Here is a 13,643-nt window from a genome sequence, read left to right on the forward strand (position 1 = left end):
CATCTTGTCTGATAAAAGACTTCTGGGTTCAAAAGAAGACAGTGACTTTTATATATATAATCCTTTCAGGAGCCATCAATAAGGTGCAAGGCCAGCAACAGGCACATGGATAAGCAAATGATATGCATCTAGACAATGGAATACAGCTCAGAAATTTAAAAAAAGGAATGAATGACTGATACACATAACCTTCGAGAAATAATCATGCTGACTGAAAGAAGCCAGACAAAAAAGATCCCATTTGTATAAAATTCTTAAAAATGTAAATTAACATCTGGTGGCAGAAAGCAGGTCAGTGACTGTTGAGTGAGGGCAAGAACAGGAGAGAGGGGCCTGAGGGAGGGACTCCTGAGGGGTGTGAGGAAGCTTGCGTGGATGATGTGGTCTTGATTGTCGCGGCAGTGTCACAGGTATGTACCCGCCAGACCTCACCAAATTATACCCTTTAAACAGTTTGCGCAGACTGTATGTTTGTTCACCTCAATAGAGCTTTTTTCCAAAATGTGTGAGAACAGACTTTGATGTCATTTGCCTTTGATTTCTGAAGGCTATCTTTAGTCATGAGCAACCCTATGATGTTCTCTCAGAGTTTGCTCCCTAAATCATTAAGTCTTCCCGGGATTTACAAACATGAGGTGTGTACAAGCAAGTAAAATATGTTAAGTAGTAAGATGGGGGGGTGCCTCCTGGGTGGCTCAGTCAGTTGGGCAGCTGACTCGTGGTTTCACTCAGGTCATGATGTTGGTGTCCTGGAATCGAGCCCAGCCTCAGACTCCACGCAGAGCTTGTGTCAGCTTGAGGTTCCCTCTCCTGCTCCATCTGCCCCTACTCCCACTCGCACTCTCCATCTCTCGGTAAAATAAACAGTAAGTTAAGCAGGCACAAATTATTCTGTACTATGTAACTAATAGAAGAAGATATGCTTAACTCTGTAAAACTATCTTCTCCCGGAAACCTCCAGCACACATCACACATATGGGTAAAGTGCCATCAGTCTTCTTGTTAAAGTCATGAAGAAGTCAAAGGCACCTACAAGTACTGCTACTTTTCAATATTTATGGAACTTCTTGGCCAGTGAAGTAAGACCAAGGAGAGGAAGGATCTTGTACTTGGAAAGATACAGAAAGTAAACAGACAAGTGTGACTATTTATAGACGGTATGATTATCCACCTAGAAAACCCAAGAGGATCAGTACAAAGACTACCAGAATTAATAAGAGAATTCAGCGGGGAGGCCAGATATGGTACCCTTAGCCTTCCTATACGCCAAAATAACTACTTAGAAACTTGAAGCAGCGAAGTATTTACAACAGCAGTAAAACTGGATCCATAAAATGCTCAGAAATAAACCTATCGAAAATATGTAAGACCTGTTTGAGGAAAGTCTTTAAAATCTACAGAAGAGAGGCTCTCAGTGAACACATATGTCACGTACTGATTGGGAAGACCCGGTGTTGCAAAGATGTTGGAAATGTAGTCCCTTGAAACCCGTTGACGTTACCTCGTCACAATCCTTCCTTCTGGGAAGCTGTTGGGATTTTTTTTCTTTTTAATGAGACAAGTTGCATCAGTATCTCTTAGAAAATAATCACCTGGGGCATCTCCTGCACCCAGCATCTTTGTTTGAAGCCTGTGTGGGCTCGTTCTTGCCCCTCAGTGTCTTGAATGAAGGGAAACTGTTGTCAGTCTGTGTCTCTGCAATGCGGCAGATGCCTGGAGGAGCACCAGGTTTCTACCCCAGGGGCATTAAAAGAGGATTGTCTCCCAGTGGTGCCCATAAAACGTGGCTGTGAATTGGACAAATGTCTCTGTCTCCACCCTTTGAACAAGCGAGCCGCCCCTGTGCAGGCGTCCTGGACTGCTCGGGCTGGGCATCATGGCCGGGAGTTGTGAGCGTTGTTCTGGCTGTGGATGAAAGGACGGTAAACACTTGACCGCGTCTCTCTTGCGCTCCTGGAACTACATCCTGGGATAATTAAAAGGGCTACTCCCGAGGAGTCATCCTGATTTGGCAGGTACTCAAACAGATGTCCTGTCTCATAAATAGACCTATAAATTCAATGTGGTCCTACTCAAAATCCTAACGTGGTTATTTCTGGACTTTGAAAAGCTGATTCCAAAATTCAACTGGATGAGAAAACAGACACGAACAGCCAAAAACAAGTTTTTTTAAAGTTACTGAAGAGAACTTCACCTACCCAATATAAAAACATATACTAAAACTATAATCATTAAAACAAAGTCCAGGGGCACCTGGGTGGCTCAGTCGATTAAGCCTCTGCCTTTGGCTCCAGTCGTGATCAAGTCCCGCATGGGGCTCCTTGCTCAGCAGAGAGCCTGCTTCTCTCCCTCTGCCTGCCGCTCCCCCTGCTTGTGTGCTCTCTCTCTCTCCGTGTCAAATAAATAAAATCTTAAAAAAAAAATAAAGTCCAATAGAGTATAAGAATCAGTAATAGTAGGAAGAGATAAATCTAGTGTTGGGATAGAAGAACACATCGAGAATTTAATCCCAAGTCTTATTTAAGATTCTTTAATGTAGCTTTGGTATTTTTTGCTTTTACTTCACCAACAATCGAACGATAGTATCAAATGGAAAAGTGCACGTGGCAATTTCTCGTTCTTAACGCTGCTTTAATGCTTCTCTCCTTCGGCCATTCTTGTGGTCCTCAGAAAAAGGATGGGTTGAAGGGCATAGACCTTGTTTGCAATGGCTTGCTGTACACTGAGGCAGGCCAGGGTGACTGTCCTTGCAGATGGCAGGACAGGTCAGAGCAGGCCACGGTCCCCAGCCCTCCCTTGCTTCCTGGGAATAATTGAGCAACACTAAGTAGCAGGCGGGGGTCTAGGTCCTTTGCACATATTGGAGTGGCAAAACTTCTTCACGGTTTCACAGCGAGTTAAGACTTGAACCTCAGGGGGTCTCAGAAAGCGACAACCTCCCAGGACTTCCGTCTTCCTGCCTTGTTTGCATGCCTGCCATCTTGGCCTGGCTTCCTCCCGTATGCACGCTCTGGCCCACGGTGCTCACAGTCATGCCTTGTTGGTATCCCTAACTCAGCTGTCACCTGGGACTGCTCCCTGGCAGTTCACCCCAAAGGGGACATCAAGGCTGCGGAATGCTCTCATCGTAGCTGTCACCGTGATGGCCTCGTGTAGGTGATGTCAGTGTTTGAGTGCTCTCCTGAACTGGAAGCGCCTTAGGGCAGGGACCCCCTCCATTCATCCTTTTATTCTCAGTGCTTGGCAGATAACTGCCATGAAATGTTGGCTATATAAATTTTGCCAGAATTTGCAGAAATGACCTGGAGAGAGTCATAATTGTGTCTTCTCAGTGATCCAGACAACTGACTCTCTGGCCATGTGTGGTGGTAACTGGCCCCCCTTTTGCTTGCACTGTTGCAGCTCATGAGATCTGAGCAGTCGGAGATGCGGAAACGGCAGATGCCTGCAGCCCAGGAGACCAGTGGCTCCACGCCAGGCCAGCCCGGAGCGGGGGACCGCGGGTCCAACGCCTGCTGCTTCTGCTGGTGCTGCTGCTGCAGCTGTTCCTGGTAAGGCTGGGGTTTTTCTCAGTCATGTGCTCCTGACTGGCAGAGGGTACCCCTGAGTAGTATCAGCTTATGATTAACTCTCTACTTGTTTTTTGTGGGTTTTTTTAATATTTACTTATTTATTTGACAGAGAGAGCATGAGCAGGAGGGGTGGGGCGGGGGAGAGAATCTCAAGCAGACTTCATGCTAAATGTGGAGCTCAACATGGGGCTCAAACTCACAACCCTGAGATCACAACCTGAGCCGAAACCAAGAGTTGGATGCTTAACTGACTGTGCCACTCAGATGCCCCTTTAAACAACTACTATATGCCTGACACTGATTTGGGATCTGTGAAGGACAACAACATAACACACACACACACACACACACACACACACACACACACACACGAAGGGGCTCTGTATTCCAGCTCTCAAGGGACTTGAGAAACTGCTGTTTTAAAAAAGAGTATCAATTTTTTTCCCATTGAAAATTTTTATTTTTTAAAATTTTTATTACGTTCAGTTAGCCACTGTATAGTACATCATTAGTTTTTGATGTAGTGTCCAATGATTCATTAGTTACGTATAACACCCAGTGCCCAAGGGACTTCTGTTCCAATCCCTGAAATCAGGTTAGTGTGTTAAACAACTAAAGAACAGTCTAAGGCCATTGGTGATCGAATATTAATATTTGGGCAGAAACAATAACTAGATGGTTAGGAAGCAGTGAACTCAAGGCAGTCTACTTGGTATTAAGGCTTTGTATATTATGCAGCCATCAAAAAAATGAAATCTGGCCATTTGCAACGACATTCCAGTGGATGGAACTAGAGGGTATTATGCTAAGTGAAATAAGTCAATCAGAGAAAGACAATGATATGATCTCACTGATGTGTGGAATTTAAGAAACAAGGCAGAGGATCATAGGGAAAGAAGGGAAAAAAAGAAACAAGATGAAACCAGAGAGGGAGGCAAACCGTAAGAGACTCTTAATCTCAGGAAACAAACTGAGGGTTGCTGGAGGGGAGGAAGGTGGGGATATGGGGTGACTGGGTGACGGACACTGGGGGGGTATGTATTGTGGTGAGCACTAGGTGTTGTGTAAGACTGATGAATCACAGACCTGTACTCCTGAAACAAATAATACATTATATGTTAATAATAACATAAATAAATAATTAATTATTTAATTAATTTGTAGAAGAGTTCGAATTTAAGGTGGGTCTTAAAGATTAAGGTTAAGTAGAGGGAGCTTATCTTCTGCTTTTCTTTTATTAATTTCATGTTTTCATAAAGAGAAATGTCAAAACATATGCTTAACAAAAGAATATAAAAATATAAGCTAACTTACTGGTACAAGAAGATGCAAAATCTTTGCTTTGAAAGAGAGATACACAACTTGAATGGAAAATATCCTTGACCATTTGAGTCACTGTCAAAGATCTGGAGAAATGTATAGAGTTTACACCTAGGAATCATGGGACCGTTAGGTGGCATTTCTGAAATCTTGACTACAAGAAGTGCTTATGCTTACCAAGTGTGTTCCTAACTTTAGGCAATTAAATTATTGTATATTAATGTAGGCTTGACCACAAGTCGGACCAAGCCCTCACTCCCCAGTAAAGAAGATGACCAGGTGATAGCACAGCTATCAACAACGGTGACAGGACCGTTATAATTGGGGTGAAGCAGGTGAAGGCTGACATTAAATGTCCAGGAAAATTTGGTCTCTTGATTGATTTGAGCTAGTGTTAACTTCCAGGAAGTTCCGATCTGGTGGATGGGACCCAGCAATACAACACTCTGAGGACTGATGGAGTCAGGATGGTGGGTGGTTGGCCTGTTCAGAGCAAAACCCCAGATGGCAAGTGGGAATATGAGAGATGTGGGGCTGGCAGGAGCCAAGCAGTCTGGCACTCCAGGAAAGGCTTCAGCCTTCAGGAATCTAAAGGACACGGCAGGAAACCAGAGGAGAGGCCCATCTTGGCACACCCTACATGCGTGGGTGTTCAGGACCCACCCTAGATCAGGAGGACACCCACCAGTGGTGACGGGATTTCATTTTAGCCCTTCTTCCAGTCTTTCACCCCACTAATCAGTTTCAGTGAGATAATTAGAGATGATGTTGAGAGATGGGCAGAGATACCCTGGTGCAGAGGAGACTCCTGTTGACCCCATCACCCTCCCTTTTCTGCTGCCTCAGAGGGACACAGGAGTCTGAGATTGTGCTCTGAACATGTACAGGACTGGTGGTGTGAACATAGCAGGTGGTGGCGTGCCATTTCCAGAGCAGGCTCCTTCTACTGACACCAACTATGGTGAATAAATTATAGAGCTGTGCTTAGACACCATCATCACAGCCAATACTTCTGCCTCACATATTGTGTGTGTACTTTATAGACAGTAGAACAATGAGAAACAATGTCGAATTGTTATATTGTACACCTGAATCTCATATAACATTGTATGTTCATTATGATTCAATTAAAAGAATACAATAGAGCAATGTCTTCAACGAACTGGAGAAAAGCAATGGAAAACTTAGTCAAACTATAATTCAAGAGTGGGGGTAGGGGCACCTGGGTGGCTCAGTCATTAAGGGTCTGCCTTCAGCTCAGGGCATGATCCCGGCGTTATGGGATCGAGCCCCACATCAGGCTCCTCTACTGGGAGCCTGCTTCTTCCTCTCCCACTCCCCCTGCTTGTGTTCCCTCTCTCGCTGGCTGTCTCTCTCTCTCTCTCAAATAAATAAATAAAATCTTTAAAAAAAAAAAAAGAGTGGGGGTAAAACAAGACATTTTCAGACATCCAAAGGTCAACAGAGCTAACTGTCTTCAGACCCTCCCTAAAAGAACTAAGAAAGAGTGTGCTTCAGGAAGAAAAAGTGAACCCAGAGGGTAGTCATGAGAAACAAGTAACAGTCATGGACACATATAGCTATAAAACATCATATTTAATTTTGTGTTAAAAAGTGTAAATCCAAGGTTATAAACAAGTAATCTCATGTTCATGGTAGACAAATCAGATAACTTCAGACTTCCTTAGAAGAAAAATTACATTGTCTTTCCAAATTAATGGTTTTCTTGATTAGTCAGAAGTATCACAGATAGTTTCCCATTGATGGAAGACAATAAAAGAAATATAGAGAATGATCAACATATGACAAAAGTGGTATTAACAAAAGAGAGAATCAATAATTCTATAAATACCAAGATACTTGGTATTAGGGTGACCAGCTCATCCCAGTTACCTGGGACTGTCTTGGTTTTAGCACTGAAAAGTCCTGTGCTCCAGAAAACCTGTGAGTCCCAGGCAAACCAGGAAAGTTGGTCACCCTACCTGGTATCCAAATCCACAAAAATATTTCTTTTTTTTTTTTTTTTAAGATTTTATTTATTTATTTGACAGAGATAGAGACAGCCAGCGAGAGCGGGAACACAAGCAGGGGGAGTGGGAGAGGAAGAAGCAGGCTCATAGCGGAGGAGCCTGATGTGGGGCTCGATCCCATAACGCCAGGATCACGCCCTGAGCTGAAGGCAGACGCTTAACTGCTGTGCCACCCAGGCGCCCCCACAAAAATATTTCTATTCCTATATTGCAGCACATACAAAACCCAATCTCTCCCTACCAAAAACAAACAAACCCAAGATCAATTCCAGATGTTAGTTTAAAGGCCTAAATGTGAGTAGCCAATAATAAAATACAGGATATTATCTTTCTGATCTTGGTATTGGGAAGAACGACTTTTTAAAAAGTCATAAATCTGACTACAATAAAATATAAAAATGTGTCTAACAAGAAAAATAGAAACATATTCTAAACAAAGACGTGTACATGAATATTTACAGCAGTATGATTAATACCAGCCAAAAAGTGGAAGGAACCCAAATGTCCATCACTGGTGAATGGATGAACAAAATGTGGCATATACCCATACAGTCGAATATGATTTGACCATAAAAGGAGTGAAGTATTGAAACCCTAAAACCTGGATGAACTTTGAAAAGATGATGCTAAGTGAAAGAAGATAGACACCAAAGGCCACATGCCGTATGATTCCATTTATGTGAAATGTCCAGAATAGATAAATTCACAGAGACAGGAAGTAGATTAGCAGTTCCCTAGGCCTAGGGGAAATGGGTGCTGATGTGTACAGTTTCATTTTGCAGTGATAAACTGTTCTAAAATCATGGTGATGGGGGCGCCTGGGTGGCACAGTGGTTAAAGCATCTGCCTTCGGCTCAGGGCGTGATCCCGGCGTTATGGGATCGAGCCCCACATCAGGCTCCTCCGCTATGAGCCTGTTTCTTCCTCTCCCACTCCCCCTGCTTGTGTTCCCTCTCTCGCTGGCTGTCTCTATCTCTGTCAAATAAATAAATAAAATCTTAAAAAAAAATCATGGTGATGGCTGCACAATGGTATGAATATACTAAAACCGTTGACTTCTACCATTTAAATTGTGAGTTTACAGTGTGCAAATTATATCTGAATAAAACTACTTTTAAAATGTGTTTAACAAAAGATCAGAAGTATAATGAACAGATAGAACATACTGGGAGAAGATAATTACAAGGCATTTAACAAACAAAGAACATTAACCTAGAACATATAAAGAAAGAACTTCAGGAGGTGGATAAGAATATAATAGCCAGAAGAAAAAAAAGCAAATGAAATGAAGGAGAAAACATAATCTGTTTGTGCTCCTACCAACAAGGATTGGATATGTGAAAGCTAAATATATAGCCTTCTAAATATAATACTCTACCCTAAAAAACCTCTAGGTTTTTTTTTGCACCTTTTGCACCTAGGCAAAAGGAGACCTGAATGAGAGGATTCACTGAAGCATTAATCTGATTGAGAAAAATTGAAAAGGTCTCTAAAGTTCATGAACAGAGAATGGATAAATATATTGCAGTGTAGTTATACAATGCAATACCATCTGCATTTAAATGCATGTGCTGGAGGGGGAAAAAAAATTTCGTGGGGCACCTGGGTGGCTCAGTTGGTTAAGCGTCCAACTGTTGATTTCGGCTCAGGTCATGATCTCAGGATTGTGGGATCAAGCCCCAAGTCGGGCTCCATGCTCAGCGTGGAGTCTGCTTGGAATTCTCTATACCCTCTCTCTCTGCCCCTCCCTGCCCCTCTCTCTCAAATAAATAAATAAATAAATAAATAAATAAATAAATAAAATCTTTTTTCTTTAAAGTACATAGCAAACTTTAACTGTTTCAATGTTTAATCTCCTTGATTTTTTTTTTCTCAGCATGCTTTTGAGACTTATCCATGTTGACAATACACAGTAGAGGCAATTTTTAAGAAAAGAAAAAGGCAATATGTTTTCAAAGACCTTGTATTATTTTTCTCAAAATTCTGCTTCATGGCCTTCTGGCATTTTGTTTTATCAAAGAAGTCATGCAGATGCTGGATTTCTTAAAAATAAATTTTTTCCTTTCTAGAAGATTGAAGAATTTTGTCCTCTTTGTAGCTCAAAAATTTACCAAAATATATCTAACCATGGGGCTTCTTTTACTGAATAGCACTTAAACATGGTGAGCAACTATTTTAGCTTTCAGCAACGTTTTCTTGTTCTACTGTAACAATAACAATACACTCAGGTTACAAACTTGACACAAAATAAATTTTTCACTTTTTTAAGAACACATTATCTCCTTGAGAAATATTTCTACTTTTAAAAAATAAGACATGGAAAAAATGTCAAAGCTTAAATAAAGATTGTGTTATTTAATTCACAATGTAACTTCCAGTTCTCTTAGAAATCTTGGGTCAAATTCATCCTTTCTTTTTCTCTTTGATTTTTCATACCCATTGTGTACTGATGTTTTCTGCTTACGAAAGAAGCTTAAGAAGTCGAGCAGTATTAATGCTCCTGCAGTGAGAACACCCTCCAGATGCCTCTTAAGTTTGTTTTTGTTTCGAAAAACCATTATTTACTGAAACTGGCATCATGGAAGCAACAAGTTAGAAGAGTTCCTGCATTTCTAATGACTTTGCATTAATGAAAGACAGCTAGCTGCACACACACACACGTACACACACACACAATTACTGAAAATCCATAAAGCAAATGTGCTAAAAATAGGCTGAATTACTCTTATAAGATGGTGGAAAGAGTGGAAAGGAAAGATATAATAAAAGGAATAGAAAAGGGTACAGAAGCCATATAGTCGAATAAAGCAAGCTCAAATAACCAAGAATAAAAATCCATCTTGAAATTAATGGGGAACTAAAAGCATTCCTCCTGAAAGCAAGACCAAGGCAAGGGTGTCTATGCTCTCCCCTGCTGTGTAACATTGCACTTTAGCTATGAGTTGATGCAGTGGGACAAGAGAATACAACCTGAGGCCCATGAATCAGAAGAGATGTGGGAAGACTCTCCCTGTCTGCAGAAGGTAGGAGAGTATACCTGGAAATCTCAAGAGAATTGTGGCTAAACTAATGCAAACACAGAAGAATTCAATACAAAGAAGCTATAGAATTAGTGTAAAAAAAAAGAATAGCCTTCAGAACGTGAAGAACTCTTACAATTCAAAAGTAAAAAGACAAACCAACTTAAAAGTAGGCAAAAGAGGAGCTTCTGGGTGGCTCAGTCAGTTGAGCATCTGACTCTTTGATTTCGGCTGCGGTCATGATCTCAGGCTGGTGAGACAGAGCCAGGAGTTGGGCTCTGTGCTCAGCAGGAAGTCTGCTTGAGATTCTCTCTTCCTCTCTCTCTGTTCCCCCCCCCCGCCCCACTCTCTCTAAAATACATAGATAAATCTTTTTTTTAAAAAAGACATTTAAATAAAAATAAATTAAATCAAATAAAGTAAAATTAGAAAATAAAAGTAGGCAAAAGATCTGAGTAGACAGGTCTCCAAAGAGGACATACAAATAGCTAAAGAAAAAATACTCCATCTCGTTAGCCATTAGCAAAATGTAAGTCAAAACCACAATGAGATACCACCTCCTACCCCCTGAGATGGTGAGAATAAAGAAGACAGACACTAACAAGTGTTGACAAGGATGTGGAGAAACTGAGTCCCTCCGGCATTCCTGGTAGGAATGCAGCTGCTTTTGAAAACAGTTTCTTCAAAATGTTAAAAATAGAGTTACCACGGGAAAGCATTTCTGCTCCTAAGCATCTACCCAAAAGAAAAACAAACATCCACACAAAAAACTAGTACATGACCGTGACAGCAGAATTATTTGTAATAGCCAAAGAGCGCAACTAACCTGAATGCTCACCAGCTGATGGATGGGAACAAGCTGTCACAAAGCCATACAGTGGAATGTTATTAAGCTGCAAAAAGGAGTGAGGTACTGACACCCCCCACAATGAACCTTAAAAACATGACGCCAGGTGAAAGAAGGCAGCCACCAAAGACCGCGTGCTGTGTCACTCAGAAGAGGCGTGTCAACAGAGACAGGAAGTTGACTAGGGCTGGAGAACGTGGGATCTAGGGTGTAGTGAGGAGGGGCTGCTCCTTGGGGCTTCCTTTCAGAGTGATGAAAACGTTCTGAAGTTAGATTAGAGTGATGGTTGTATAACCTTGTGATTATGCTACAAACTACTGAATCGTACACTTTAAACAGGTGACTTCGTGTTATATAAATGATGCTCAGTAAAGCTACTAAGAAAGTAATAGCCTTGACGTGTGCAAACAGGAACCAGTTAGGAGACGAGAAGAAAATTGTGTTTGCTATAACAACACAAACACTTGGAATAAGTGTACAAAGTGTACAAAGAGATGTAGAAGACGTATACAAGGAAATTTAAAGTCTCCTGAAAGATACGATGAATTTTGATTGTGTGCTCTCCTGGTTTTCTCTCACACTTTTGCATGGCTGCCTATAAATATCTAAAACCTCCATTTTGACTGGAAACACAAACACATTTTGACTAGAGAATGTATACTTTTTTTTCAAGGTGCAGAAATGAGATGAAAATCCAAAACATCCCCGATAACCTGACCTTATTATTACTTTCTAACGGACATGTTTTTATGAAAATAACTATTAATCGGGGTAGCCTGGGTGGCTCAGTTGCCTAAACGTCTGCCTTCGGCTCAGGTCATGATCCCGGGGTCCTGGGATCGAGTCCCGCATCAGGCTCCTTGTTCAGTGGGGAACCTGTTTCTCCCTCTGCCTGCTGCTCCCTCTGTTTGTGCTCTCTCTCTCTCTCCCTCAAATAAATAAAATCTTTAAAAAAAAAAGAACTATTAATCTAAATGTAAACTCTCCCTCAACTAGTGTAAACCACAATATTATAATTTATTTTGCTAGTATTTTAGCATACTTTTGGTTTTCTTTTTTTTTAAGATTTTTTATTTATTTGAGAGAGAGTATGCATGAGTGGGGAGCAGAGGCAGAGAGAGAGGGAGAAGCAGGCTCCCTGCTGAGTAGGCAGCCCAACGGGGCTCCATCCCAGGACCCCGAGATCATGACCTGAACTGAAGGCAGATGCTTAAGCGACTGAGCCACCCAGGTGCCCTACTTTTGGTTTTCTTAAGAAAACCAGTCAGGGTCAATTTTTTTCAAGAAAAGAAGGAAATTCTACTTGGTAATCTGGAGTTCCCTTTAAAATAGTCCTTGAAGCAGAATGATCTCAACTGACATGTAAATGTCTTGTTTCGTGCAGTCTTACGGTTAGAAACCAAGAAGAACAGAGACCCAGGAGGCCCTCCCATGAACTCCAACGAGAAGACCTTCCAACCTGTGAAGAAAGGTAAGATGGGTAGTAAGGAGGGCACGTATTGCATGGTGCACTGGGTGTTACACGCAACTAATGAATCATCGAACTTCACATCAAAAACCAGGGATGTACTGTATGGTGACTAACATAATATAATAAAGAAACATTAAAAAAAAAGAAAGGTAAATCTCATTATTGTTTAGCTCACTAAATTGACAGAAATGCCAGCCTCATTGTTTTGTATTTTCCAGCATTATAACACAGTTTCTCTAATTGCAGCTTAATAATATCAAATCATAATGTGGCATCCCATTTCCACTCTGCAGAGTTCACAATGTGACAGGAAGAAAAATTAGTTCCATTATTAATTTCATCCCTGCTAATCACAAATAGAAATTAATGCTTCCTGACAAAATATGACATTATCGTATTTTCATATGGATAGACTTTTTAAAATAAAAGACCATAATGAAACATACATGTTTGGTTTCCAGGAAAGTTTTAAACGCCCATTTTTTTCTTAACTATAAATTCATACTCTAGCTAATGTAGTGTTATCTTAATTTAAGTATTTCAAAAAAAAGTTGGGAAGAAAACACATAAATTACTTTCCATAATATCAGATTTTAAAATTATCTTTTTGTTCCTGTATTATCAGCTGGCTTACTTTCACTTACCTATTCTAATACCTTTTCTTGGTATTATAGCTACGTAATTACAGATACTGGACAAATATCCTAAAAGCATTGTTCAAATAGGTCTTATATTAAATTGCTTATTTTTGAGGGGAAAAAACAAGTAGCCTAAAAGGTTACTTAAGTGTTTCTTTTTCATTCTTTATCTTATTTATCCTTACCCAGATTTTTCAAAGTCTGGGGAGTATATTAAAATCTTCCACAATTTGGGGCACCTGGCATGCTCAGTTGGAAGAGCATGAGACTTCACCTCAGGGTCATGAGTTCAAGCCCCATGTTTGGTGTAGAGATTACTAAAAAAATTAAATAAATGAAAACTTTTAAAAAGTCTTCCACAATTTATGAGTTTGTTTAAAAATAGCTTTTATCAAGGGGCACCTTGGTGGTTCAGTTCATGAAGTGTCTGCCTTCAGCTCAAGTCACAGTCTCGGAGTCGTGAGATTGAGCCCTGCATCCCACTCCCTGCTCAGCTGGGAGTCTGATTCTCCCTCTGCTCCTCCTCCAGCTCGTGTTCTCTCTTTTTCTCTCTCTCTCAATAAATAAAATCTTAAAAATTAAAAAAAATTTTTTTTTAAAGATAGCTTTTATCTTGAGGCACTTGGCTGGCTGAATTGGAAGAGCATGCGACTTGCGATTTCAGGGTTGTGAGTTCAAGCCCCATGCTGGGTGTAGAGATTACCAAAAAAAAAAAACCTTTTTAAAAATGGCTTTTACCGTATAT

At 40.8% G+C, this 13,643-nt stretch overlaps 1 protein-coding gene across 1 annotated transcript in view; it reads left to right on the plus strand.

Annotated features, from left to right (window-relative positions):
• Positions 1–13,643, plus strand: part of RGS20 (regulator of G protein signaling 20) — a 73,122-nt gene that overhangs the window by 52,028 nt on the left and 7,451 nt on the right. The window contains exons 4-5 of the mRNA XM_026516474.4: positions 3,403–3,551; positions 12,174–12,260. Coding sequence (XP_026372259.2) covers positions 3,403–3,551; positions 12,174–12,260 — 236 coding nt within the window. The remainder of the gene's footprint in view (positions 1–3,402; positions 3,552–12,173; positions 12,261–13,643) is intronic.

Source organism: Ursus arctos, unplaced genomic scaffold (assembly GCF_023065955.2).
Source record: "Ursus arctos isolate Adak ecotype North America unplaced genomic scaffold, UrsArc2.0 scaffold_6, whole genome shotgun sequence".
Taxonomy (NCBI): Eukaryota; Metazoa; Chordata; class Mammalia; order Carnivora; family Ursidae; genus Ursus; species Ursus arctos.